Source organism: Lolium perenne, chromosome 3, assembly GCF_019359855.2.
Source record: "Lolium perenne isolate Kyuss_39 chromosome 3, Kyuss_2.0, whole genome shotgun sequence".
NCBI classification, from domain to species: domain Eukaryota; kingdom Viridiplantae; phylum Streptophyta; class Magnoliopsida; order Poales; family Poaceae; genus Lolium; species Lolium perenne.
Genome location: NC_067246.2, coordinates 121,550,584 through 121,576,277, shown reverse-complemented (window position 1 = coordinate 121,576,277; position 25,694 = coordinate 121,550,584). Strand labels below are relative to the sequence as shown.

General features: G+C 48.0%; 1 protein-coding gene across 3 annotated transcripts in view; it reads left to right on the top strand.

Moving 5' to 3' along the window:
* The first annotated feature begins 2,250 nt into the window (after nucleotides 1–2,250).
* LOC127342249 (uncharacterized) overlaps nucleotides 2,251–25,694 on the top strand; it is a 94,259-nt gene continuing 70,815 nt past the window's right edge. The window contains exons 1-8 of one of the 3 annotated variants that reach the window (XR_011755334.1): nucleotides 2,251–3,026; nucleotides 3,135–3,206; nucleotides 3,291–3,383; nucleotides 3,880–7,207; nucleotides 7,316–7,387; nucleotides 7,472–7,564; nucleotides 8,061–8,145; nucleotides 9,447–9,673. Coding sequence is in view for 2 of the 3 variants with exons in the window: in XM_071828118.1 (XP_071684219.1) it covers nucleotides 2,960–3,026; nucleotides 3,135–3,206; nucleotides 3,291–3,383; nucleotides 3,880–3,964; nucleotides 5,266–5,509 (561 nt within the window). In the remaining variant the exon portion in view is untranslated. Of the gene's footprint in view, nucleotides 3,027–3,134; nucleotides 3,207–3,290; nucleotides 3,384–3,879; nucleotides 7,208–7,315; nucleotides 7,388–7,471; nucleotides 7,565–8,060; nucleotides 9,674–25,694 lie in introns of those variants that run through there. The other 2 variants (XM_071828118.1, XM_051368187.2) reach the window with 2 other exon arrangements.

Here is a 25,694-nt window from a genome sequence, read left to right as displayed (position 1 = left end):
AAGCAGTAGGGTGGTTTAAGATTTTCTTCCAAGGTTTGGACAACCCCCTGTTCCACCCTTATACCGAATCGGCAAATTTTGAAAACCCAGTCTCTTTCCGATTGGATGACTTTGCCGATGACGCCAAAGACCGACATTTGTACTCCATCATGATTCGTCCTTGCTTCCTCCCTGTTGGCATGAGTACCTCGAACCGGATCATCAAGCCCGGTTATGAGTGTTATCAACCGGTAGTAGCAGCCCGATAGCTTGGTCTCGGACAGGTGCCTCCACACTTCTTCTTGCATCACCTGACAGCAAGTAGAGCTGAACTGCCTGACATCCTTACTGCTCAAAGGTGTTATACATTCTTTGACGCTTTGGCCATTCCAATTCCCCGCGACCTTCGTTTCTCTTTCACTACCGACGGTTTCGAAACTTGGTGGTCCATGTGGAAGACCCACGTTTTCAGGAGGGCTCTAGGACCGTTGCTGAGAGAACTTGATGCCGAGTATGACATCCCTGCAGACCAGGTACCATCACTTAAACATTTCTTGTAACAGCATTATGGTGATTGTTTGTGGCCTGACTCCATCTCCTGGCAGCAACAAGATGGTCCGGCTCCCACACAAGCCGACGGTTCCCCTTTCGTATTCCTTCCTCCGGCACCAGTGGTTCTCTTCTGCCAGAGCTCGCCACCCCTGAAGAAAGTCATAATGCAGAGTCAGCCGATTTCACCGAAATCGGCTCCCAAAAGTAAAGCATCTTCGGGGCCAGTTGCCCCTCGAGCCTCGACTCAGGCAAGGACGGCAGTAAGGAAGGTGGCTGCCAGGAAAACCCTGAAGCATAAAGCTCCTGCACAAGAAAGCTTGCGTGTAAGTTGGTTCAGACCCTGTCCACATTTATCCACTTTCCAAATCCTTTACAATACTCTTGTATTCTTTCCTACAGACTTCCATCGAAGAAACCTCCAGCGGGGCCGAAGAATCCAGTCAGGGGGACTCGAGCTCGGGCAATTCCGAGAGGTCTACCACCCAGAGCCAGAAGGCTTCACCAGCGCCGGCTTCTAAGAAAAGGTCGATCCCTGAACCTCCTGCTCCCCAAGCCCCGACCAGATCGGGGTCACGCACGAAGCGCCGCTGTGTCAAAAGGGCTCGTAAGAACCCACGAGCCTCTCCATCAAGCCAGAGGTCTCAAATGTAATTATCTCCCTGGTCACACTTCATGCTAACCCGTTGTCATTTGGATCGGCTAATCACTTCCTCCTGCAGACCGAAGAAACTTCTAGCGGAGATGTTGAGGAGGTACCGATGCCGTCCGCTACCCTGGACCTAGCCACCTCGACGATCGCGGCTGCCCAAGTGGCTGACCTATCCAAGTCCACCGAAAAGCCGATCGTCACTACATCGGCTGTTCCTCCTACCTTGGGAGAGGTATGCCCCTCCTCCTTGGCTCCATCAATTTCTTCATTGCAATGCTAAACTCACTTTGTTTGCCCTATCAGGGTTGTGATCTTTCGAGCTTGCTGACGTTCGATCCAGAATCCATCGAACCAACTTCTTCCAAGGCAAGTGGAGAGCCGAGTCCTAGTACGGTCCATGGTCCACTCCAGCGTCTCAAAGACTTGCTTTCTTCCTCAACTGAGACCCTGATTGAAAATTCCGAGGAAGTCAAAGGCATCCTCGAGGATATCCAGCCCCATCTCCCTATGACACTGCAAGTGAAGCTCTGGCCCGCTGTTACCCTGTCGGTCTTTAAGTCAAGGGTGCAATCGGCTCGACAAAGGATTATTCTTCGCCACACCCAGCTTCCACTGAGAGCCGATATTGCCAAAAAGTGTCGACGGCTCAACGAGAAGAAGGCTGCTCTGGACGCCAAGACGGACACCTCTGCCAATCGCGCCGAACTCGAGACCCTGCGCAAGGAGCTGGAGACCCTTGAAGAGAGGGTAAGTGTAACGGCCCCGGGTAGCACCCCTACTAGATTTGCTTGTGTTTCTCTTTTGTGCATCATCATGTCATCATGCATCATATCATCCACAAGATTTTATCAAATAAAATTATTTTAAATAAAAACTATTTGTGTCTATCCTCTCATATGGTTTTAATAAAACCTCTCTTGTCCTTTCATTTAACAAACCCCAAAACTAAGCTATTAAACAAATAAAATTATTTCAATGTTTTCTGGTTTCAAAATGAAATCTTGTTTTGGGTTGGCTTGAAAAAGGTTTTCAGAATCAGTTTTAAAATCAAAGAGAAAACATTTTTTCTAAATTAAAATACAACCCTAACCCTCCCTTGGATCCTATCTCTACCCTGCAGCCCAACCCACATATCTTTCCTTCCCCCTCTCTTTTTCCGGTGGCCCAAGATCCTTAGCCCATCTAACCTTCTGGAGCAGCCCACCTGTGAAGCCCGATCCAGCCCGTACCCCTTCGCCCCCTTCTTTTTCACCTTGTCGTCATCTCCAGAGAGGAGCACGAGAGCAGCGTGAGTGCCCTGGTCCTCCACCACCGTGCCTTGCCCCCACCTCCACCTGCTCCTCCCTTTTAATCCCCAAGGAAAACCCTAGCCTCCTCCATCTTTCCTTCCGAGCGCCGCCACTATCTCCTCTTCTCCCCACCTTCCTCTTTTCCTCTCTGTGAACAAACGAAGAAAGACTGCCACCACCATCCTCACCATGGCGCCGCCGCTCCCCAGCTCCCCTCGCCGTTCTGAGGGCACCATTAGATGCGCCTCGTCCTCCTCTTTCTCCGTGTGCAAGGAATCGAGCCGGGGCTCATCCAATCGAGCGCAGCGTCGCCGATTCCCCGAGTTGGTCGCCGTCCATCTTCTTCAATTCCGGCCGCCCTCATCCTCCTCCGGCCAAACCGAGCACACCCCCGGCTTCCTCGTGTTCAGCCGCACCTTCGACGCCATCTCACTTCTTCTGGTTCGTTCCCAGGCGACGAATCCATCTCCGACCAGAGCTCCATTCCGCCATGGCCTTCATCCCCGAGTTTCGTCTCGTCTGCTTCAAATTAAATAGCGCCTCGTTCCAAACAACAGGTGAGCAGCAGCGTGGTGGTTCGCCCTCTGCTTCCCGATCGAGACAACCTGGGTTCAAATCCCACCGTGACCACTAAATCCAACCCTTTTTCTTCGCTTTTGGTTCAGATCTCGCAGCGAAGGGTGCCTCAATTTTGGTGGAGCCTTCCCCTACTCAACATCACCAGCCTAGCCCATTTGGTTCGTTTCTTGATCCCTCAAGTTGCAGGTCCTGAGATCAAATCCCAGGGGTGGTTGTTTTTAACTTTCCTTTTTACTTCTCAGATCCGCCGATGGGCCTTGGCCCAGGTTCCTTCCCCGGCGCTACTCCTCTATCCGTCGCCAGCAGCATGCCGGTTCTGGCCCAGGACAACACAGGTTCAGCCCAGTTCGTCTCAGCCTTTTTTCTGTTTTCTGGAAACTTGCAGAATGTGTTCAAATCTTGCATAATTCATATCTTTTAAACCGTAAATCAAAACACAACATTTTATATATGAAAATTGATCAGAAAAACATAAGGAACATGAATATGACATCCATACATCTGTTAGCATCTCGCATCATGACGCATCGTGGTAGTTTTGCATATTCACCTCACATATATGCGGAGTATTTCGGATTTCCAACTATGGTTTTTCCCGCTCCGTTTAATATTGAAGTAGCGCACCCTTGCTATGATATGCCATGCTAATCAACACTTAAATTTGCCGATAGAAATGCAACTCGAACCTAATAATTGTTTGTCCGGGTTCCGATCCCGCTTAAATTGGATAAGTTGCATCGCATCATGTTTGCCATGTCATGCATATCATCTTGATCATGCTGGATCTTCTTTATTCGTAGTAGTAAGACTTGCATACGTTGTGTGTTCCAGCATTTGCTTCTTCCCGGATAGGATCGCGAAGTGGTGTTGTGAGATGCGGCAAGTTCTTCGGATGTTCCTCGGCAAGCTTTAACAGGCAAGCATTTCCCCTATACTCCTGCCCCTGCAGAAGTCGCTCACCTATTTTATTTTGCCTTCTCCCTCATGCTATCCTTAAGTTGCGTTCTTGTCACGTGTCCCTTCCACCTGTTACCTCAAGCAGCCCATATTGCCACCACCACCACCTCCTACGGCTATTGTTTGGTTATCGGGTCTGCCTTGCGAGTCGTAGTGCATGCTAGTGTTGTTTTATCTCGTTACCGTTATTGTTATCTTATCGGGTTATATGTTGGGAAGAATCATGGTTACTTTAGTTGTTGATATTTGTTTAGCGGAGGCATCGGTGGGTCAGCTGCTCGTTTTGTGACGGCTCACTTGTGTTTCCTAAATAATTTAGGACCCGAGTTCTTGTTATCTGTTCCGAGACTGAGCGCTCTAACCACACGTGGGTATGCTTACCGGGTCTCCCCTCGACCACTGCTGGAATCTACAGCTTTGTCCAGTGGCCACAACTAGTTTGGATGTTTGTTTTGTTTCTCCCGGGCGTGCAAGCTTGTTTCTTTGTGGTCAGATGATATGATGTTACTTTTGGGGAAGCCGTGTTGCCTTGTAACCCCGTTGTCTCTTGCACGCTCGTAGGACGCGGTACGTATTGTTAAGAGGTCATCCTCTAGTGGGCTCTGATCCTCTTAGCCGTAGACGCAAACAGCTAAGTCCGCTTCGGAGCACGGCCGGACTTCGATACGGGTTAACTTAAATAGGTGGCTTCCTGGACATTGTTGTAGTGAAGGAGAGTGCGTGTCGTGATATCCACCTGTCGTAAGTGGGTTGAGCGTGCGTGTGGGCACATTTGGGCACCCCTGCAGGGTTACAATCTTATCGATAAGCCGTGTCCGCGGTTATGGACGACTTGGAGCTGTATGACTCGACCATAGACAACTTACACATGTTGTTTCAATGCTAATAACTTGCTAGTAAGATAGAACAACTTAAATAATAACTGGTTAAAACTTGACAACCGTGTGAGTGCCTTTGCCAGTACCTCTTTGCGAAGGGGGAACACATCGGCTGTGTTATGTTTGCAGAGTATAGAACTGTTATTATGCCCTCTCACCTTCTCTGATTAGACGACTGTTGTAGAGTGTCTCTATAGGTTTTTAGTGCTTGCGCTGCCGCTTAACTCCACCATATTGCCTATGACGTTCCTCTTGCGTCCTCTAAGTCCCCTGCGTGCCTCAAGTACAAAGGACGACTGGTTGACGATTGCTTATACGTCTTGAAGTCTTGTTAAGTACGAACCCGTACTTATTGCTGCTTCTACGGGATATAACCGGGCAGGTATGAAGATATGTTCGAAGAAGACGACGCCAGCAAGGTTACCCTTCCGGCTTGGCCTGGGCAGGGTTATGGACGCCACTGGTTATTTTCAGGACTCTTAGTCCAATTTGTATCTTGTCCGTATTCGGATGTATTCGCTCTTCTGTATGATTTGGATCTTTGTATTGTATATTTGTATCTTGACTCGTTGGAGTCGTTGTTGATATATATGTTTCTTGTGGGCTCTATTGTAATCCTGTTGTAATGTTACTGCTCGTGTTAATTCCTCTGGCATCACGTGTGTGATTCGTCGCGCACGTCGTGTCGGAGGGCGTGTCGGAATCGACATCGTGCGGATTTCGGCGGGATCGCTGGAATCCTCAGGATACCGGTTCCGGGGCGTCACAAGTTGGTATCAGAGCCAGGTTGACGGTACCTCACAAGTTGGTATCAGAGCCCAGGTTTGACGGTACCCCACTGGTCCAGCCTCTAGGATAACCTTGCCAACAGACGTTGTGTCTAGTGTCAAAACTATTTTCTTAAAATTCGTTGGATAGATCTGATTAGATCTGATTTTCTCCTTACCTATATTCTTTCTCCTCTTACCTTTGCGATTTTTGGAGTCTTCACTCTTATCTGAGTTTTTCGAGTCTTAGGTTCTAACGCGGGTTGGCCGATCCTTGCCTCACCTATTAGGTCCGATCTTCGGAGGATCCCGACTGAAGCGCATCATCGACCGCGGAACAACGACTTCTTGTTAGTGGTGTCGAGGAGATTGACACGTCGTCAGGAGATCCGATAGTTCACCTCTCTCCCCCGTACCTGGACGTGGAATCTCGGGGCGAGATTCCTTGTTAGTGGTGTCGATTGTAACGGCCCCGGGTAGCACCCCTACTAGATTTGCTTGTGTTTCTCTTTTGTGCATCATCATGTCATCATGCATCATATCATCCACAAGATTTTATCAAATAAAATTATTTTAAATAAAAACTATTTGTGTCTATCCTCTCATATGGTTTTAATAAAACCTCTCTTGTCCTTTCATTTAACAAACCCCAAAACTAAGCTATTAAACAAATAAAATTATTTCAATGTTTTCTGGTTTCAAAATGAAATCTTGTTTTGGGTTGGCTTGAAAAAGGTTTTCAGAATCAGTTTTAAAATCAAAGAGAAAACATTTTTTTCTAAATTAAAATACAACCCTAACCCTCCCTTGGATCCTATCTCTACCCTGCAGCCCAACCCACATATCTTTCCTTCCCCCTCTCTTTTTCCGGTGGCCCAAGATCCTTAGCCCATCTAACCTTCTGGAGCAGCCCACCTGTGAAGCCCGATCCAGCCCGTACCCCTTCGCCCCCTTCTTTTTCACCTTGTCGTCATCTCCAGAGAGGAGCACGAGAGCAGCGTGAGTGCCCTGGTCCTCCACCACCGTGCCTTGCCCCCACCTCCACCTGCTCCTCCCTTTTAATCCCCAAGGAAAACCCTAGCCTCCTCCATCTTTCCTTCCGAGCGCCGCCACTATCTCCTCTTCTCCCCACCTTCCTCTTTTCCTCTCTGTGAACAAACGAAGAAAGACTGCCACCACCATCCTCACCATGGCGCCGCCGCTCCCCAGCTCCCCTCGCCGTTCTGAGGGCACCATTAGATGCGCCTCGTCCTCCTCTTTCTCCGTGTGCAAGGAATCGAGCCGGGGCTCATCCAATCGAGCGCAGCGTCGCCAATTCCCCGAGTTGGTCGCCGTCCATCTTCTTCAATTCCGGCCGCCCTCATCCTCCTCCGGCCAAACCGAGCACACCCCCGGCTTCCTCGTGTTCAGCCGCACCTTCGACGCCATCTCACTTCTTCTGGTTCGTTCCCAGGCGACGAATCCATCTCCGACCAGAGCTCCGTTTCGCCATGGCCTTCATCCCCGAGTTTCGTCTCGTCTGCTTCAAATTAAATCGCGCCTCGTTCCAAACAACAGGTGCGCAGCAGCGTGGTGGTTCGCCCTCTGCTTCCCGATCGAGACAACCTGGGTTCAAATCCCACCGTGACCACTAAATCCAACCCTTTTTCTTCTCTTTTGGTTCAGATCTCGCAGCGAAGGGTACCTCAATTTTGGTGGAGCCTTCCCCTACTCAACATCACCAGCCTAGCCCATTTGGTTCGTTTCTTGATCCCTCAAGTTGCAGGTCCTGAGATCAAATCCCAGGGGTGGTTGTTTTTAATTTTCCTTTTTACTTCTCAGATCCGCCGATGGGCCTTGGCCCAGGTTCCTTCCCCGGCGCTACTCCTCTATCCGTCGCCAGCAGCATGCCGGTTCTGGCCCAGGACAACGCAGGTTCAGCCCAGTTCGTCTCAGCCTTTTTTCTATTTTCTGGAAACTTGCAGAATGTGTTCAAATCTTGCATAATTCATATCTTTTAAACCGTAAATCAAAACACAACATTTTATATATGAAAATTGATCAGAAAAACATAAGGAACATGAATATGACATCCATACATCTGTTAGCATCTCGCATCATGATGCATCGTGGTAGTTTTGCATATTCACCTCACATATATGCGGAGTATTTCGGATTTCCAACTATGGTTTTTCCCGCTCCGTTTAATATTGAAGTAGCGCACCCTTGCTATGATATGCCATGCTAATCAACACTTAAATTTGCCGATAGAAATGCAACTCGAACCTAATAATTGTTTGTCCGGGTTCCGATCCCGCTTAAATTGGATAAGTTGCATCGCATCATGTTTGCCATGTCATGCATATCATCTTGATCATGCTGGATCTTCTTTATTCGTAGTAGTAAGACTTGCATACGTTGTGTGTTCCAGCATTTGCTTCTTCCCGGATAGGATCGCGAAGTGGTGTTGTGAGATGCGGCAAGTTCTTCGGATGTTCCTCGGCAAGCTTTAACAGGCAAGCATTTCCCCTATACTCCTGCCCCTGCAGAAGTCGCTCACATATTTTATTTTGCCTTCTCCCTCATGCTATCCTTAAGTTGCGTTCTTGTCACGTGTCCCTTCCACCTGTTACCTCAAGCAGCCCATATTGCCACCACCACCACCTCCTACGGCTATTGTTTGGTTATCGGGTCTGCCTTGCGAGTCGTAGTGCATGCTAGTGCTGTTTTATCTCGTTACCGTTATTGTTATCTTATCGGGTTATATGTTGGGAAGAATCATGGTTACTTTAGTTGTTGATATTTGTTTAGCGGAGGCATCGGTGGGTCAGCTGCTCGTTTTGTGACGGCTCACTTGTGTTTCCTAAATAATTTAGGACCCGAGTTCTTGTTATCTGTTCCGAGACTGAGCGCTCTAACCACACGTGGGTATGCTTACCGGGTCTCCCCTCAACCACTGCTGGAATCTACAGCTTTGTCCAGTGGCCACAACTAGTTTGGATGTTTGTTTTGTTTCTCCCGGGCGTGCAAGCTTGTTTCTTTGTGGTCAGATGATATGATGTTACTTTTGGGGAAGCCGTGTTGCCTTGTAACCCCGTTGTCTCTTGCACGCTCGTAGGACGCGGTACGTATTGTTAAGAGGTCATCCTCTAGTGGGCTCTGATCCTCTTAGCCGTAGACGCAAACAGCTAAGTCCGCTTCGGAGCACGGCCGGACTTCGATACGGGTTAACTTAGTTAGGTGGCTTCCTGGACATTGTTGTAGCGAAGGAGAGTGCGTGTCGTGATATCCACCTGTCGTAAGTGGGTTGAGCGTGCGTGTGGGCACATTTGGGCACCCCTGCAGGGTTACAATCTTATCGATAAGCCGTGTCCGCGGTTATGGACGACTTGGAGCTGTATGACTCGACCATAGACAACTTACACATGTTGTTTCAATGCTAATAACTTGCTAGTAAGATAGAACAACTTAAATAATAACTGGTTAAAACTTGACAACCGTGTGAGTGCCTTTGCCAGTACCTCTTTGCGAAGGGGGAACACATCGGCTGTGTTATGTTTGCAGAGTATAGAACTGTTATTACGCCCTCTCACCTTCTCTGATTAGACGACTGTTGTAGAGTGTCTCTATAGGTTTTTAGTGCTTGCGCTGCCGCTTAACTCCACCATATTGCCTATGACGTTCCTCTTGCGTCCTCTAAGTCCCCTGCGTGCCTCAAGTACAAAGGACGACTGGTTGACGATTGCTTATACGTCTTGAAGTCTTGTTAAGTACGAACCCGTACTTATTGCTGCTTCTACGGGATATAACCGGGCAGGTATGAAGATATGTTCGAAGAAGACGACGCTAGCAAGGTTACCCTTCCGGCTTGGCCTGGGCAGGGTTATGGACGCCACTGGTTATTTTCAGGACTCTTAGTCCAATTTGTATCTTGTCCGTATTCGGATGTATTCGCTCTTCTGTATGATTTGGATCTTTGTATTGTATATTTGTATCTTGACTCGTTGGAGTCGTTGTTGATATATATGTTTCTTGTGGGCTCTATTGTAATCCTGTTGTAATGTTACTGCTCGTGTTAATTCCTCTGGCATCACGTGTGTGATTCGTCGCGCACGTCGTGTCGGAGGGCGTGTCGGAATCGATATCGTGCGGATTTCGGCGGGATCGCTGGAATCCTCAGGATACCGGTTCCGGGGCGTCACAGTAAGGGTGACCAAGCAACTCATCCAAGACAAGGAAGCCCTTATTGCCCGTTCTCAAGACGAAGCAAAAGGCCTCACAGCCGATCTGAAGACCGATCTGGCTGAAATTGCACTCGAGCAGCCACCGGTGACGGGTAAAGACGAGGACGACGAAGCTGAGATCGCTGAGGTAGATCGCATCCGTGTTGACGCCCTTCATGCCCTTGACGCGTTTCTCCAGTAGGGACAAATATTTCGCTGAACTCAAGTGCTCCGGCTGTACTTGCTACATTTTTTTTACTGGCCGATTTTCCACCGGCTCCTAATATTTCATTGCCCCTATGTGTCTGTCTGCCTGTTCATGTGTCCCCCCGAGCCGATTCTGTCAGGTAACTGCGGATATCGGCTCTACGGTTGTCGGTAAGATTATGCCTGAACATCGGCTCTGCAGTCATGGACCAATGCTGATTTCCTTGCCCTCGCAAACCGATGTAAACCCATACTCCAGTCTTCCGTCACCCACTAGATTGATGCTGAATGTCGGCGAAAACGTATGGCATGGATAATACGGGGCGGTTGCTGAATTGGCCCCTATTTCGACTGCACTGCTCAAAAAAGGTTTACACCTCGTCGTGCCGGCCGATGTCTCATCACCGGCTTTCCTTCGTTTGGGGTGTCATACTCCCCTTTTGCGGTCGACGCTCGTATGTGACAGGAGTGCCGTCCGCCATCTCAGATGTAGATGGCGAGGTGGTTGATGTCGAAGCTTGTCCCACCGGGCGTGCCAGAATGTGTTGCGGTCAAAACCCACCGGCGGGCAGCGACGGGTAACACAGTAGAGCCGGGAACAACCTAGGGCTTCGGCTGGCCCTGGTCCCTCTGAGCGATGGCCCGCAAAGCCTCTGGTACACACGTCCGATGCTGATGCAAGGGCGTGCCACCTGACCTATACCTGGTCAGGAAGGTGATGGAGATGCCTCGCTTAGTTTCCTGCATGGCATACACGTAAACATTAAATACGAGCCTCGATCGGCTCTCAGGTTATCCTGTGAATCGGCTCAAGGAGCCGATCCACCCATGATTCATACGAGGTGCACGAATATATGGTGGTCCTGCTTGATCAAGATAAAGCTAAAACGATCTACGACGATTTAGGGTTTTCACCGCATAATCGGATCATCCTACTCACGATTGGGCCTCGCGGCCACGCACGGTGATCGTAAGCCGATCCTAGATAGGGCCTAAAAACCAACACGAGGTTGATCCCCGGAACATCCTGTCTAGGACTAGCAAACGACACCCTACGTGCCGCTGGATCCTCCAACCCTTTGTAAGGCCTAACTATTGCAGATATTAAACTAATCCTTGAAGAACAAGGAGCAACCGTAACGGATCAGATCTACTAAATAATGATCAAGCGGGGTGCCGCCCCTACACCTAAGATAGGTGTAAGGGCGGCTAGATATGCGAGGGTTGCACTACGATAGCATATTATATGAAGAACTATGCTAACCCTAACACATCTATGATAACTACGTTGCTCGCCATCAAAAAGGCTTCAGTACGAGCAACGCATGAACAACATGAAGCTTATGCTGCCTAGATCGCAAGATGCGATCTAGGCAGCATGATGCTTACCGGTAGAAACCCTCGAGATGAAGGAGTTGGCGATGCGCCGAGATTGATTTGTTGGTTGAACGTTGGTTGTTTTTTATTTCATAAACCCTAGATACATATTTATAGTCCAGGGGACTTTCTAATTTAGGCGTGCACCTAACCGTGCACGGGTAAAACTCCATCTAAGATACTATCTACTAAATTACAGATACATGGGCAATCTAGCCCATTTTGCATATAAGGCCGATCCACGTATTTCTCCCGTATATAACCTTTAAGCTCATCCTGATCGCGGCCCACCTCTGACTCGGTCAAATTCTGGTGATAACAGTATTTTGGGAAGAAATAAGTGAAAGGTCGACCAGGGCAAGAAAACAACCAAAGAAGAAAGAAAAGGTCGAGACAGGCTCGGGGGCTTTGGCAGCCCTCGAGGAAGGTGCAGCTGAAGATGAGGACGAATCGCACGAGGTAATGGTAGTAGAAGTACCGTGGATGCAAGCTTATATTGCATATATCTCAAGGCAGCAAATACCCGACGATCCAGTGGAAGCAAGGCGAGTTATTCAATGATCGAAAGCATTTACTGTGGTTAAGGGCGAGCTGTATAAGAAAAGTATATCGGGAGTCTTGTAGCGATGCGTCACACCTGAAGAAGGTCGGGTACTTTTAAAGGATGTGCACGAGGGAGTATGCGGGCACCACACAAGCAGTCGAGTTATTGCGGCCAAGGTCTTCAGAGCAGGGTTTTATTGGCTCACAGCCATTGAGGATGCAAAAAACATAGTGCGTACATGTGACGTGTGTCAAAGGTTTGCCGTAAAACCTCATTCTCCGGCAGCAGAACTGATGCCAATACCTTTGTCGTGGCCCTTTGCCCAGTGGGGTCTAGATATGGTGGGCAAGTTTTACATGGCTTGGCCAGGAGGATACGAGTATATGCTTGTGGCTGTCGACAAATTCACCAAGTGGGTCGAAGCAAAACCAATAAACTCGCCAGATGCATCATCAGCGGTCAAGTTCATCAAGAGCATCGTTTTCCGGTTTGGAGTCCCGCATAGCATTGTCACAGACAACGGTAGCAATTTCACGTCAAAGGAATTCACGGCTTATTGCGCAGAAGGAGGTATCAAACTACATTTTGCGTCGGTTGCGCACCCGCAAACCAATGGTCAAGTCGAGAAAGCAAACGGCGTCATCTGCAGTGGCATCAAGAAGCGCCTGTTAGGACCATTGGAGAAAGCTCGGCACACTTGGCCAGAGGAGTTACCCAGCGTGCTATGGAGCATACGGACAACACCCAACACAGCAACACAGGAAAAACCCCGTTTTTTCTGGTTCATGGAGCTGAGGCAGTGCTGCCGATAGAAATAGAACACAATTCTCCGAGAGTGGCGGAATTTGATGAAGAAACCTCAAGAAAGGCATTAGAAGATGATATGGACGCACTTGACGAAGCACGAGACGAAGTATTCTCAAGAGTCGCCAAATATCAGCAAGATATGAAAAATTATCACAGTCGGCGATTGCGTCCAAGATCCTTCCAGGTGGGCGACCTAGTTCTTCGACTCACGCAAAATAGCCATGAAAAGCTTGAATCTCCATTGCTAGACCCTTACATCGTCACCGAGGTCATAGAAGGAGGAGCATACAGGATAAAGGACAAGAAGACAGGGATTGCCGAGCCAAATCCCTGGAACGTGGCACAACTTAGGCGTTTTTACGCCTAAGGCAAGATATATATGTAAACATAAAATGTACTGAAACGCCTGCGAGTTTTCAGACGCACTCTTTTCCTTTCAGGGCACCGAGTGGGGCTGGAAGGTTTTTAATGAGGCGGACTCGCGGTGCTGCAATATAATAAAGATATTGGAGATATACATATTTTTCTTCGACAGGCTCGGGGGCTCACACCCGCAAATACAATATACACTCAATAATATTTAGTTGCCTTGGTTCAAAAAAACTCGCAAACACAATAAAGACATTAGCCACCGAAACACTCGGGGGCTAGGGAAAAGAAAAATATATATCTTTGTCTTACAACATATATAGAGAAAGTCACAGTTTCTTTCGACAAAATAAGCTATCTACCAAAAAAAAATTCAGTCGTGACCTAACAGATCGTCAATGTTTATTCTGTCTTCTTCGGCAGAGGCACCCAGAAAATTGGCATAATGGCCATCTACAAAAAAGTCGGCATCCATTCGGAGAAGGTCGCCAATTATCTCTTCGGCCACTTGTGTAACTACCGCATCAATTTTATCGACACCCCTCCGTCGTCGCCTCAGCTTGGTATGAACAGTTTCAACCACCTTGGTCATATCAAGTTTTGAGTGGCAGATCTGAAGCATAATAAGGGCAAACCTGGCACCAGCTACTAGTTGAGCTCTTACAAAACCATGGATTTTGTGCGAGTCCTTAAACTTGTCCATCAGCTCAGGAAGGGTCTTAGGCTGAACATTTCGAGGAAACATGGAGTTGTAAACCATGGAAAACGTTTTGGTACAAAAGTCAAGGAACTCACGAACTTGGCATGAGCGGTCTTGAAATCTGAAAATTTGTCGGGTACGTTCAGGGGTAGCCCAAAAAAGGGAGCCATGGTCCAGTGCCAGATTAACAAGGAAATTTGATCTTGTGTCAACTCATTGATCTTCGGCATCAGCGTCCAAAAAGGGACCTATTTGGCGACAACACACCAGTCAGAGGCAAAAAACGGGAAAGGAACAGAGGGAGTTTCAGCTCGAGAAAGTATACCTGCCATATCCAGGCTTGCTTTAGTCATCAACTCAAGCATAAAGTTCTCTCTGGAGGTAGCCTGTGTAGCTTCAGCGACTGCAGCCTCTTTCAAAGCAATAGCTTCCTGAGCTTGCTGTAGCGCAACTTTTTCCCTCTCAGATGACTTTCGAGATTGTTCCATTATCACGAGTGCTTGTCTCTTCATCGACTGAAGCTGTTGGCGGAGTTCTTTCAAGTCATGTGTTGAACCCATACTCGAAGAATCTTCAATGAATTCTTCATCAGCTGGGATTTTCTTCGAGTACAAGGATGCATGCAAAGCATCGGAGGAATGAGGAGTTGAAGTATAGTTGGCAAATACCAACTTGAAAGAAAATCTCGACATCAATCATCACGCAAAATAGACTTCCATTGATATATTCACATGGTGCTTACAAAAGGTTGGATCCTAGTGAACCAATCATACACTGTCGCAGGCTACATTTTTGGCGACAGGCGTCAAAAGAAAGAAAATAAAAAGATAGGCTGGGCGATCTACTTGACCTCCGGTTTGGCGGAACTGGAGGAAGGCGTTGGTTTGCATCCGAGGAAGGAGAGGATCTTCTTCGAGTTCGGCTTGGCAGCCTTAATCAAAGATTGCCACCTCTTCGTCTCCACCTTTTTTACACCACCAACTTTCACCCAGTCAACATCTTGTTGGCTGTCAGCAACCAAGGCAATGGTGCCTTCAACACCAATCTTCAAGCCTTCTTGCTGAAGACCGAGCCCAAGATCTTCTTTGGGGATAAAGCACTGGGCGAGGGCAGCAAAAGTGCCGGGTTCCTCCTTTTTTCCGAAGAAATAAGGAAAGAGCCACGACAGCCCCGACCTAGCATCAGTGATGCCTTGGCGAGCCTCGTCTCCATGAATTTCAAGGAGGGAGAGCGCGTCGAGAAGGCGATCACCTTCAGGGTTCTCGAGATCATAATCTTGCCGCGTCTTCCCTGATGAGGCAAAATACAGATTGTCAAGACATGCGCAAAAAAATAGCACGGATACCCGAAGACACTAAAATGGTCAGAGCACTTACTAACAAAATGTCGACTCTGTGACTCCAAGCGAGTGATAATTACTTTGTCACGAGCAGACTACTGAGCTAAGTTGTCGCCTAAAGAACTTTCCGCGTCATGAAGTCTTTTTCGAAGATCTTCGCCAGCGGCGGCATCCGACTCAGCTTTCTTGCGAGCTCTTTCGCTTCGCTCTAACTTAAGAGCAAGAGCATCAGCGCGTTTGTTAGCTTCCGCAAGAGTATCTAGCAAAACAAAGGACATCAAGTGTCATGGTAAAAATAATGAAGGAAAATCTATTCAATGGAAAGTGGCAAGAAAAAATACCTTCAAGCTTCTTAGCATGATCACGGTACCCGACGAATTGGGTACCGAGACGGATATAAATTCCTTCATCAAAGGCTGAAAGGGAAAATAGAGAAAGGGAAATCAACATAAGAAGTACAAGTTCGACAGCAAAAACAAAAGTCAGGGGAGAGCCAAAAAAATGCTAAAAAGGTGGCAACATAAATGAAAGGACTTACATCATCTAGAGAAGGAGTCGTAGAACCACCAATCAACAGAGTAGGTTCCTCGACTGGCTCTACCCTAGCTCTCTTTGGTGAAGAGGCACGGGGGCTTGCAACTGGAGTCGGATGCTCTATGTTTTGTTGAGGAGGCGAGGTTTCATCCGCATCCGGTTGAGCTTCAGAAATAACTAAAGTACGAGACGTACTCGTTCGAGCAGTCACGTCAATAGGAGGATTTTTGTCCTCGTCGCCACTATAATAAATAAGCGACAATATAAGAAACAACACAGGCAAAAAATATCGGGTCCAACAAACAAAAAGCGACAGAAACTTACGATATGACAAGGGCATCTTCATAAGGATTGAAAGTTGTCCCTTCATCATTAGGAACAACTTCTTCGGCAGGAGGTACGCCGGCTTTGGAGGTGCCAGAATCGGTGTCTTCATCCCTTTTTCTTTTGTTCCTTGGAGAAACAGCTAAGGGGAGGGAGTGTTGTAAGAGCAAAATTCACACCCCAAGTTTTGTGTGTTTGATGACAACACTTGAGTAATCTCACTGTGTGCCTTGAGTATCATTGTTAGATTTGCAAGTACATGGTGACCTCGCCGGACGCGTCAAGATCGGAAGACTGAAGCGTAGTTGATAGGTTTTCTGGTTTTGTGTGTGTTTAGCGAGGTAACATGGTTGGAGAGAAAAAGGGAAGAAAACCAGATTTAGCCAGGCCGGTACTACCGGTACCTGTAGCGGTAGTACCGCTACCCCTATAGGTACCGCCCTCGGTACCGCTCTGAGTCTGCGCTGATTTCGTCTCCCAGAACACGCTGCGGTACCCCTACAGTACCTGGGGCGGTAGTACCACTCACGAGCGGTAGTACCGCTCACGGTACCGCTTAGGTACCGTAACCGAATTACGGTCGTACCGGCCTGGTACCGCTCTGGTACCGCTTTGGATCCAGTAAGGTCTGGACCCTATTGCGGTACCTCAAGCGGTACCTCGTGCGGTAGTACCGCTCTGCGTCCTTTGACCAGATCTGGGAGGATTTCGAACTCAGAGCGGTAGTACCGCTTCCCTGAAGCGGTAGTACCGCTTAGGCCAAATCTGGACATAACGGTTGGATTTGGAGGAGCCTATTTAAGGGCCCCTTCTTCCCCAACACGATTTTATCTCTTCCCCCTCTCTCTCCTCCATTGTTGCTGAGCTTAATCTTTGAGGATCTCCTTCCCCATCCAACCAATCTTGCCCAAACTTTGAGGATAGGTGGAGGAGACCCCGATCTATAGTTCTACCAAGAGAGATTTCACCAATACTAGCTATTCCTTAGTGGATCTTGGTGGTAGGGTTCCTTAGTGGAGCATTGGAGAAGAGTTCCTTTGGTGGAGCATTGGAAGAGTTCCTTGGTGGGGCATTGGTGATGGGTTCCTATGGTGGAGCATTGGAGATGTGCAGCTATGGAGTCTAGCTTGGTGATGTACTAGATCCATAGGGTGTTGGGAGCATCCTTGTGTGTGGAGCTCGCCCCAACCTTGTGAAGGAATCGCCGCCTCGACCGGTGCCTTAGTGGAAGAGGGAGAGCACCTCCGTGGAGCTCCCTCGAGGAAGAAGGTGAGGCCTTCTTTCGTGGTGTGGCCGCCTAGTCTCTTGTGTGAGACTAGCACCTCCTCAACGCAGACGTACTTCCTTTAGTGGAAGGAACTGCGGGAAACAAACCTCGACTCGCCTCGCGCCCCCTCCGGTTGTCTCGCTCCTTATTCTCGTTATCTTGTTGTTTCCTTTACTTGTTGCACTTGTCCGATATTCATTGTAGGATCACCCCTATTGCTAAAGTTCACACCTTTCCTTCCGTTGTATAAAAATTGAAAAAGACTAAAACTTGCCGTAGCGCCATTCACCCCCCCCCCTCTTGTTCGCTACGATCCATTCAAGTGGTATCAGAGCAAGGTTTTCTTGCTCGGGCTTTACCGCCTAAGAAATGGCCGAACAAGAGGCGGATAAGAATGGGTCACCTTCCCTTGTGCCACCCGCTCCATCATCGCCCATCGATTCCACGACGGCTACGTTGGATGACCTCAAGAAATTGGAGTCATCCATCGTTGCCCAAATGAAGGTGATGATGATGGAGTTGGTTGTACAAAAACCAAACGCTCCACCAAAAGCAAGTGCCGAGGATCCGCCACCAAAAGCTAACACCCTTCCTCTTGTTGATTTTGTCGCGGAAGCGACAAAAGATTCACAAAAGGAAGGGCTTGGGGATACCGGCACTTCAACAAAAGGGAAGGATGATAACACACCAGTTGCGGAACGTCAAGGGGGTTATCATGCGGTGCCACCACCAAATGATTACACCATCAACGTTCCGATACCGATGCCGCATATCTTGTCGCATGGTTCACCACCGTCTCTTGAGTCAAACAACTTTGAGAATTGACAATTCTTAGTGCGTTCTCATGTGCGCAGCGCTTCTACCGAGATTTGGCGTATCATTGAGGAGGGCTATTCACCACGAGATCCCAAGAAATTGACAAGAAGAGATGTGGTGGATGACCAACTCAACGCCACCGCCATCAACATGATTCATATGGCCATCACCCCCAAGGACCGCGCTCATATCCGCTCGCTCAAGACCGCCAAGGAAGCATGGGACAAACTTGAGAAGCTCTTCCTCGGCAATGCAAGCATCCAAAGCTCTCGTTTTGATGAAGTGAACAACATGGCCGACAACTTCTTCATGGTTGAAGGAAAGACCCCCGAAGAAATGTATCGACGCCTCATCGCTCTTGCCGTGCAAATGCAAGATCTTGGAGCAACGTTCGTGGATGACCATTGGATCAAGCGCAAGTTCTACAACGCTCTCCTCCCTTATGAGGAAGTGAAGTTGACGGCCATCCGCCAAAACGCCTCCTTCCGTGCTATGACATCCGATGAAGTCCTTAGCGAAGTCATCGCTTTGGACATCTCCAAGAAGAATGCGAAGGATCTTGTTGCTCGCGCCCACAACTCCCGCAAGCCCAACCTTGCATTGAAGATGAAGGTGCATGAAGCTAGTGAAAGCGATGAGGATCCCGTTGAGTGGGGATCGGATGATCTCAAGGTCAACTACCATGAGCACATGGCTCTCGCCGCCAAGAAGTTTTGGGATGGAAACATGTCTCGAAACACAAGACCAAGAAGATCACGTGATTCTCCAAGAAGACTCTCTAAGAGCCCAAGAGAAGGGACAAAGGGAAGAACATGCTACAATTGCGGTGACAAGAATCATTTTGTCGCGGATTGTATGTTTGAGAGAAGAGAAGATCATGGTGGAAGGCTTATTCCAAAGGATAGGTACAAGCCACTCTCCAAAGGATTCTCCAAGTTCTCCCCAAGGTCCGATGACGACAAGGTCTCCTCCAACAAGAAGCCTAGAGCCTTCATCATTCGAGAAGAGTACACCTCCGATGAAGATGGGGAGCATGAGGACAAGCACTCCAACAAGGAAGGAGAGGGAGTGGCCGCCATCGCCATTTCCACTCACTCCAACTCTCTCTTCGACTCTCCTAATGAGAACCTCGTCACCAACAATGCTCGGTGCCTTATGGCAAAGGTATCCACGGAGGTAAAATCTCCTTCCAAACCATCATCTTCTACTAATGCCTTATATATTGATGATGCCACTAGTCTAACCGTTAAACGTGAGATTATGGTTTTGGATTCCTTGGATTCTTTTCTCACTAACATGAAGGGGGATACCAAGATTCATGTTGGGGCTCTCTTAGCCCAACTTGGTGCGGCACAAGATCTTATCGAGAAGAGGGAGAAGTTGGAAAGGGAAGCGGCCTTTGAGCTTGCCAATCTCAAGGAGGAGCATGATGATGAACGAAATCTTCGCATGTCTCTTGAAGCTAGTGTCATCATACTTGAAGACAAGAATGAAGCTATTATTTCACGACTCACCAAGGATCGAGACCATGCTCTTGAGTTGGTTGGTGACCTCAAGAAGAAGATGCTCTCGCTCGAGGAAGCCAACAAAGGGAAAGATGATGAAGACCCCAATTCTTGCCATGATGAGCTTGTGGATCAAGTCACTTCCTTGAGAAGGCACAATGCTCTTCTCTTGGAAGTCAATTAAGCCTTGGATGAATATTACCGCTTGTTCAAAGAGAAAACCTCATGTTGCAACCATGAAGAAGAAATTGCCACTCTTGAGATCACCAAGGCCAAGCTATTGAGTTTGAGTAGCAAGCAAGAAGAGTCGTTAGTGGAGTGTCTCCGCATGAGCAAGGAGAAGAATACGTGTTGTGATCATGAGGAGGAAATAGCCGCCTTGAAGAGAAGGGAAGCCAAGCTCATGGAGGTCAACTCCATGCAAGAAGAAACCTTGAAGGAGTACTTTCCTTTGAGCAAGGACCGTGCATGTTGCACTCATGAAAGCGACATTGCCAAGATGGAGAATGACAAGCGCTTGCTCATGAAGTTGAACGCTCTCCAAGAAGAAGCTTTGATGGAACACTTTCGGGTGAACAAGGCAGAGGAGGTCTAAGTGTTTGATATTTTCCATCCACACCCGGAGCATGAAGATGAAGTCAATCGCTTGAAGGCCAAGGTTGATAGACTCCAAGTTCAAGCCAAGTACTTGGAAGGAATCATTGAAGCTAAAGATGGAGCCAAAGAGGGCTCGTGCAATGAAGGAGGAGTGGCTACCAAGCCAAAGAGAAAGAGGAAGAGGAGGACCAAGAAGAAGAAGGACAAGGAGAACATGGAGACCAACCTTGAAGGGAGCAATGCTAGCTCAAGAAGAGATGGAGTACCCAACTCCGCCTCAACGGGTTTCGCCGGCTCTAACAACCCTTCTCATGTTCTTTTTGTTGATTACTATGGACATACTCGTGCTCGCTTTATTGGTCCTCAAAAGGACAATGTTGATTGGACTATTTGGGTTCCCAAACCCCTTGTTACTAACATGCTAGGACCCATTGAAAAATGGGTACCTAAATCCAAGACTTGATTCCTTGTAGGACTATGCTTCCGGTGGCGCTAAATGGGTGGTTGATAGTGGAGCCACAAGTCATATGACCGGAAGCAAGGATATTGTTGTCGACCTCGTGCCTTCTCTCTCTACCGTTTCATATGGCGACAACACGTGCTCTAAGGTATTGGGTCTTGGCAAGGTGGTGGTAACACCCGACATCTCACTTGTGAATGTCCTCCTTGTCGAGACCCTTGGTTACAACTTACTCTCTATTCACCCAAGGTCACATATGGACCGATCCAAAGTACGCCATACATAAGGGACAACCTATACTAAAGCAAGTCTCGGGGGTGCACATCTAAAAGTCATCGAGTGGTGCGGAAGGGCCATCAAACGGAGGCTCCTCGGGATCCTCCTCATCCTCCGGAGTAGCCTCCACGGTGTGAAGTGGTGCGGGTTCTTCTGCCGCATCGTTGATGAAGGCGCGGTCATCTTCGTCCTCGTCATCAAGCCCATCGAGTCCTTCCTCCTCCATGTAGTCCTCATCGTCGCTAATGAGAGCGGTGTTTTCCTTGCGGATATCCTCGCCGTCGTCCTGGGTGTTCTCGAGCTTGTCCTCGGCGTCGCGGAGGGCGGCTTTGAGGTGCATAACCTTGACCTTTCGCATGTAGTTGGACTCGCGGACACGAAGGGTCTTCTTCTGTTGGCGGCGGTGCTTGAGCTTGGCCAGCTTCAGATCCATCTTGAGCCCTTCAAGCTCATGCTTCAACACCTCGTTCTCCATCCTGTTGGAGTCAAGGCTGAGCTGGGTCTTGAACAACAAGTTCTCCAACTGGCACACCTGGCGCCCAAGGGGGCAAAAGTAGGGGATCATAGTGGGAACCCCCTCCTCATTGCGGCGTCCCAAGAAGGCGTGAGGAAGTCCCATGGCCTCCAACTCGACACGGTGGTGGAAGACAAGGCAAGAGAGAGCTGCTTGGAGCACCCTTACAAGTCCATCCTCCCACGTGCGGTCAAAGACCTGGACCTCAATCTCCTCAAGTTGCTTCACATGAGAGCCACGAAGTGTGCAAACCACCATCCAGGACATCTCGCCGTCCTTGGTGCTCTCCATCTGCCCCCCTTCACTTCGGGTGCCAGGCGTCCAACGGCCTGTGACACCTCGACGAGGGCGGTCTCGAACAGGTAGGGGGGCTTCTTGAAGCCAAGCTGGATGCTCTCAGTGAACATCGGTGGATCCATCTACACAAAATTTTTAAGTTCATAATTAGCATCATGATCAAAGTGTGCCAAATTTTAAGTGGATAATGTAAAACATTAAGGATTAATGCAAGTAATATTTAATCTAAGAGAAATTAGGGGAGAGACTAGGCATTATTTCAACAATTAGTCATCTCGTTTTTTATATAGAAAATAGTTTGGTACTAACTTTGCGTCCATGCTAACTAGGGCTTCCTAAGGTCAGGATGGCTCTGATACCAGCTCTGTGGGGACCCCGGACTAGCTGTCCGAAATACCCTGTTATGCATTCAACTCACGATCCCATGATCAGTGCACCGTGAGCACATAACCGAACTGAATATCCAGAATTACATCATCCATTACAGTACCGAATAAATAAGTCTTACAAAGCGGGGTCACATGACCCAGGCTTAGATAAATGCCACAACGGGCAAGTTCACAAACACAGCAGTGGATACATGTCAACGTCATCGGGCCCAAGTCATGCCTTAGACCTACAGGCGTCTGACTTGGAGAGTGTCCTAAGTTGCATAGTCGTCCTGATATCCTCCATCGTCTTCATAGTCCTCCTCATAGTCTGGCCAAGTTAATAGCCAGGGACAAAGCCATAAGTACATTTGGAATTGTACTTGCAAAACCATCATAAGAGGGGTGCTAACATAAGCTAACTAAAGGAGATACGAGAGAAAGAATAGTTTCTCTTGTGGATATAGAATGTGGAAGAGGCATAGTTTCTCTCGTGGATATAGCATGCACAAGAGTGTCAGTTTCTCTTGTGGATATAGCATGTACCAACAACAATTGTTGACATAGCATCCCGACTTCTCAAGTCATGGGAACACTACGGTTGTCCTATGATATCTCTATATCTTTGTTAAAGAAGAGTTGCATTATTCCATCTCAATTGATGGACACGCGAGGGAAAGTCCTATGACATCTCTATATCTTTGTTAAAGAAGAGTTGCATTATTCCATCTCATTTGATGGACATGCGAGGGAAAGTCCTATGACATCTCTATATCTTTGTTAAAGAAGAGTTGCATTATTCCATCTCATTTGATGGACATGCGAGGGAAAGTCCTATGACATCTCTATATCTTTGTTAAAGAAGAGTTGCATTATTCCATCTCAGTTGATGGACATGCGGGGGAAAGTCCTATGACATCTCTATATCTTTGTTAAAGAAGAGTTGCATTATTCCCTCTCATTTGATGGACATGCGAGGGAAAGTCCTATGACATCTCTATATCTTTGTTAAAGAAGAGTTCCTCTTCAAGAAACATGTAGGAAGGAGTTCCCCACTAAGTCTCAATTTTTCCACGACCATCTCCACATGGTCAACACACGCCCTTTTTCCGTACCCTTCCGGTACACATAAAGACAACACTTCCTTTGCAATTCCTTTGTTCAAAACAAAACACAAGCCCCGGTTAAGGTAGACCTTTGCAACCCGTCCATGACCGCGGACGCGGCTATTCGAATAGATTTAACTCTGCAGAGTTTGCGCACTTTCCCCACAAGAACTGATAAATCCGCCGGGATCATCCCCGGATCGTCATACGAAAGTATGCGAGACTCGGATAACCAGTCATAGTCTTTCGCCCGTCTCCATAGGCACAAGTCCTTCCCTGCGGGCTTACCCGTTCCCGGCACCCCGGCAGCATACCTCCTTTTGAGTGTATCTCCGGCGCCATGACGGAAGACCCTCAGTAATCATCCGGCTATCGGTTTAGACAGTGTATTGCCTCCTCCAGAGCGCAACCCGGCGTCAGAGGTCATCGTGACCCTCCCTAGAGAGTTGTGAAGGGTGCTCATGCCAATTTCAACGAACTACAGACTAAGACCGTGCCCATATTGGATAATGTGGTTGCGCGAATAAAGTTGGGCTGGTGTACACTTATACGCAGTGCTCCCTTTTAGAAAACCATTTCTTTTTCCCACAACACCTCGGTTGTTCAACAAACACCCATACACCACTTTTCCAAACATCTTTATCAAGATCCTTTGCTTTCATAAACCTTACACTTGGGTTAACTCGCCCAAGGTTTTCATAAACATTTACAACAAGGTAAACCTTGAGGGGTTCCCAACCTATAGTTTCATGAGAAGGAACTAACACAACACCATGGCCGAGATGAAGGTCATCATGCCATGAGGGTATATGTGAGAGGCATAAAGTGGATCTTACTTGCTTAAGGTAAGCATGTAAGATGATAATATAGGGTGGATCAAACTTTCAGATTTTGTGGTGCTACTATACAACTTGGGTGGGTTAGGTGTATTACCCATTCCATCAATCAAGGGGTACACGGCATACTTCTCTCAATTTGAGAATTACACCAAGCTTCATGACCTTGATACCATCTAGACTCAACAAGGTGGGGGTGTGGTGTAAAAATCTTAAATGACATGCTCACGTTGAGCACTCAAGTAGACCCAAGGGAGTAGCACGGCCGTGACACCATGCATCCCTCCAACATGTGAACCAAGATGAAAGACCACCACAAGGAAATACTCCAATTACAACCATACATAGACCAACATAGAGAGATCATCACAGAAGGGATAAGATGCTTAGGGACATCAACAATTGACATCCAACACCACATCATTCAGAGTTCAAAGATGGCTTGCCTTGGTGGGCTTGTCCCTGGTCCTCCTCAAGTTCTTCTCCAAAGTCCTCCCCTTGAACTTCTCCCTCGTTCGTATCTAGCGTCGCAAAAGTAAATGATGCATACAATCAACACATAACTCAAGAAACAAGAGTAAATAAATGAAAAAGGGAAAATATGCAGGGGAGTTGTTTGACAGTAACAAAACATGGTTTGGCCATTTTTATAAACAAAAAGTATCAAGGTTTAATTAAAAACATCAAACTCTAACCCTATCATTTTATGTGACACACATACACTTATAACCAGAGACGAAAAATTACTAACAGAGGCTACTAGTATTTTTTCTAGATGCACAGTAACAAAATAAGACTAACCCAAGTGGAATCATTCAAAAATATTTATTTTTCAATTTTTGAGATCCAAAATACTAACCAGAATCAGAGATCAAGTTTTATTTATTAAAAATCGCAAAAAAATCCTAAAAAAACAAGGCCAGTGGCATCTGAAAGGTAATTTCATACTGGTTCTAATACACTTGGAATCACATCAATCGGAGCTACCAAACTATTTTTATTAACAAAACAGTATACAGGAAGATTTCCAATTTTATTTTCTGTTAAACAAAATTTCAAATAATAGAAAGGGCGGGAACGCCCTGGGCCATGCGGGTGTTGTGCCGAATGGGCCGGCCCAGTGGGGCTCTCCGGTGGCCAGAAGAAAAAAGGAAAAAGAAAAAGGCCAGGGGCCCGTGGCGGGCTAGACCAACCGACGTGGCCATGCACGCCGACGTGGCCGTGCATGCGCCATGCGGCCCTCGGATCTGGATCGGACGGCCCAGATCTGGCGCGCAATCGACGTCCGCGGCGCTCGCCGGTGCAGAGGGAGAAAAGGGCGGCGCGACAGCTTACCAGCGGCTAGCGATGGCGAGGCTAGGTGCAGGCGGTGTGGTGGCGTAGGCGTGCGTCGGGTGCGTGCACTGGCGGTGTCCAGGGGCGTCTGCTCCTCCTCCCGTGACGTCAACAGCAGCACGGGCGGCGTCGGCTCGTCATCAGCGTCGTCGCTCTGCTGCTGATCTGTGCGTCAGGGGTAGAGAGAGAGGGTTAGGGGATGCAGGAGAGGGTGCTGGTGTCGAGGGAGTAAGGAGGGAGGCGTCGGTGGCGTCGCGGCGGTGA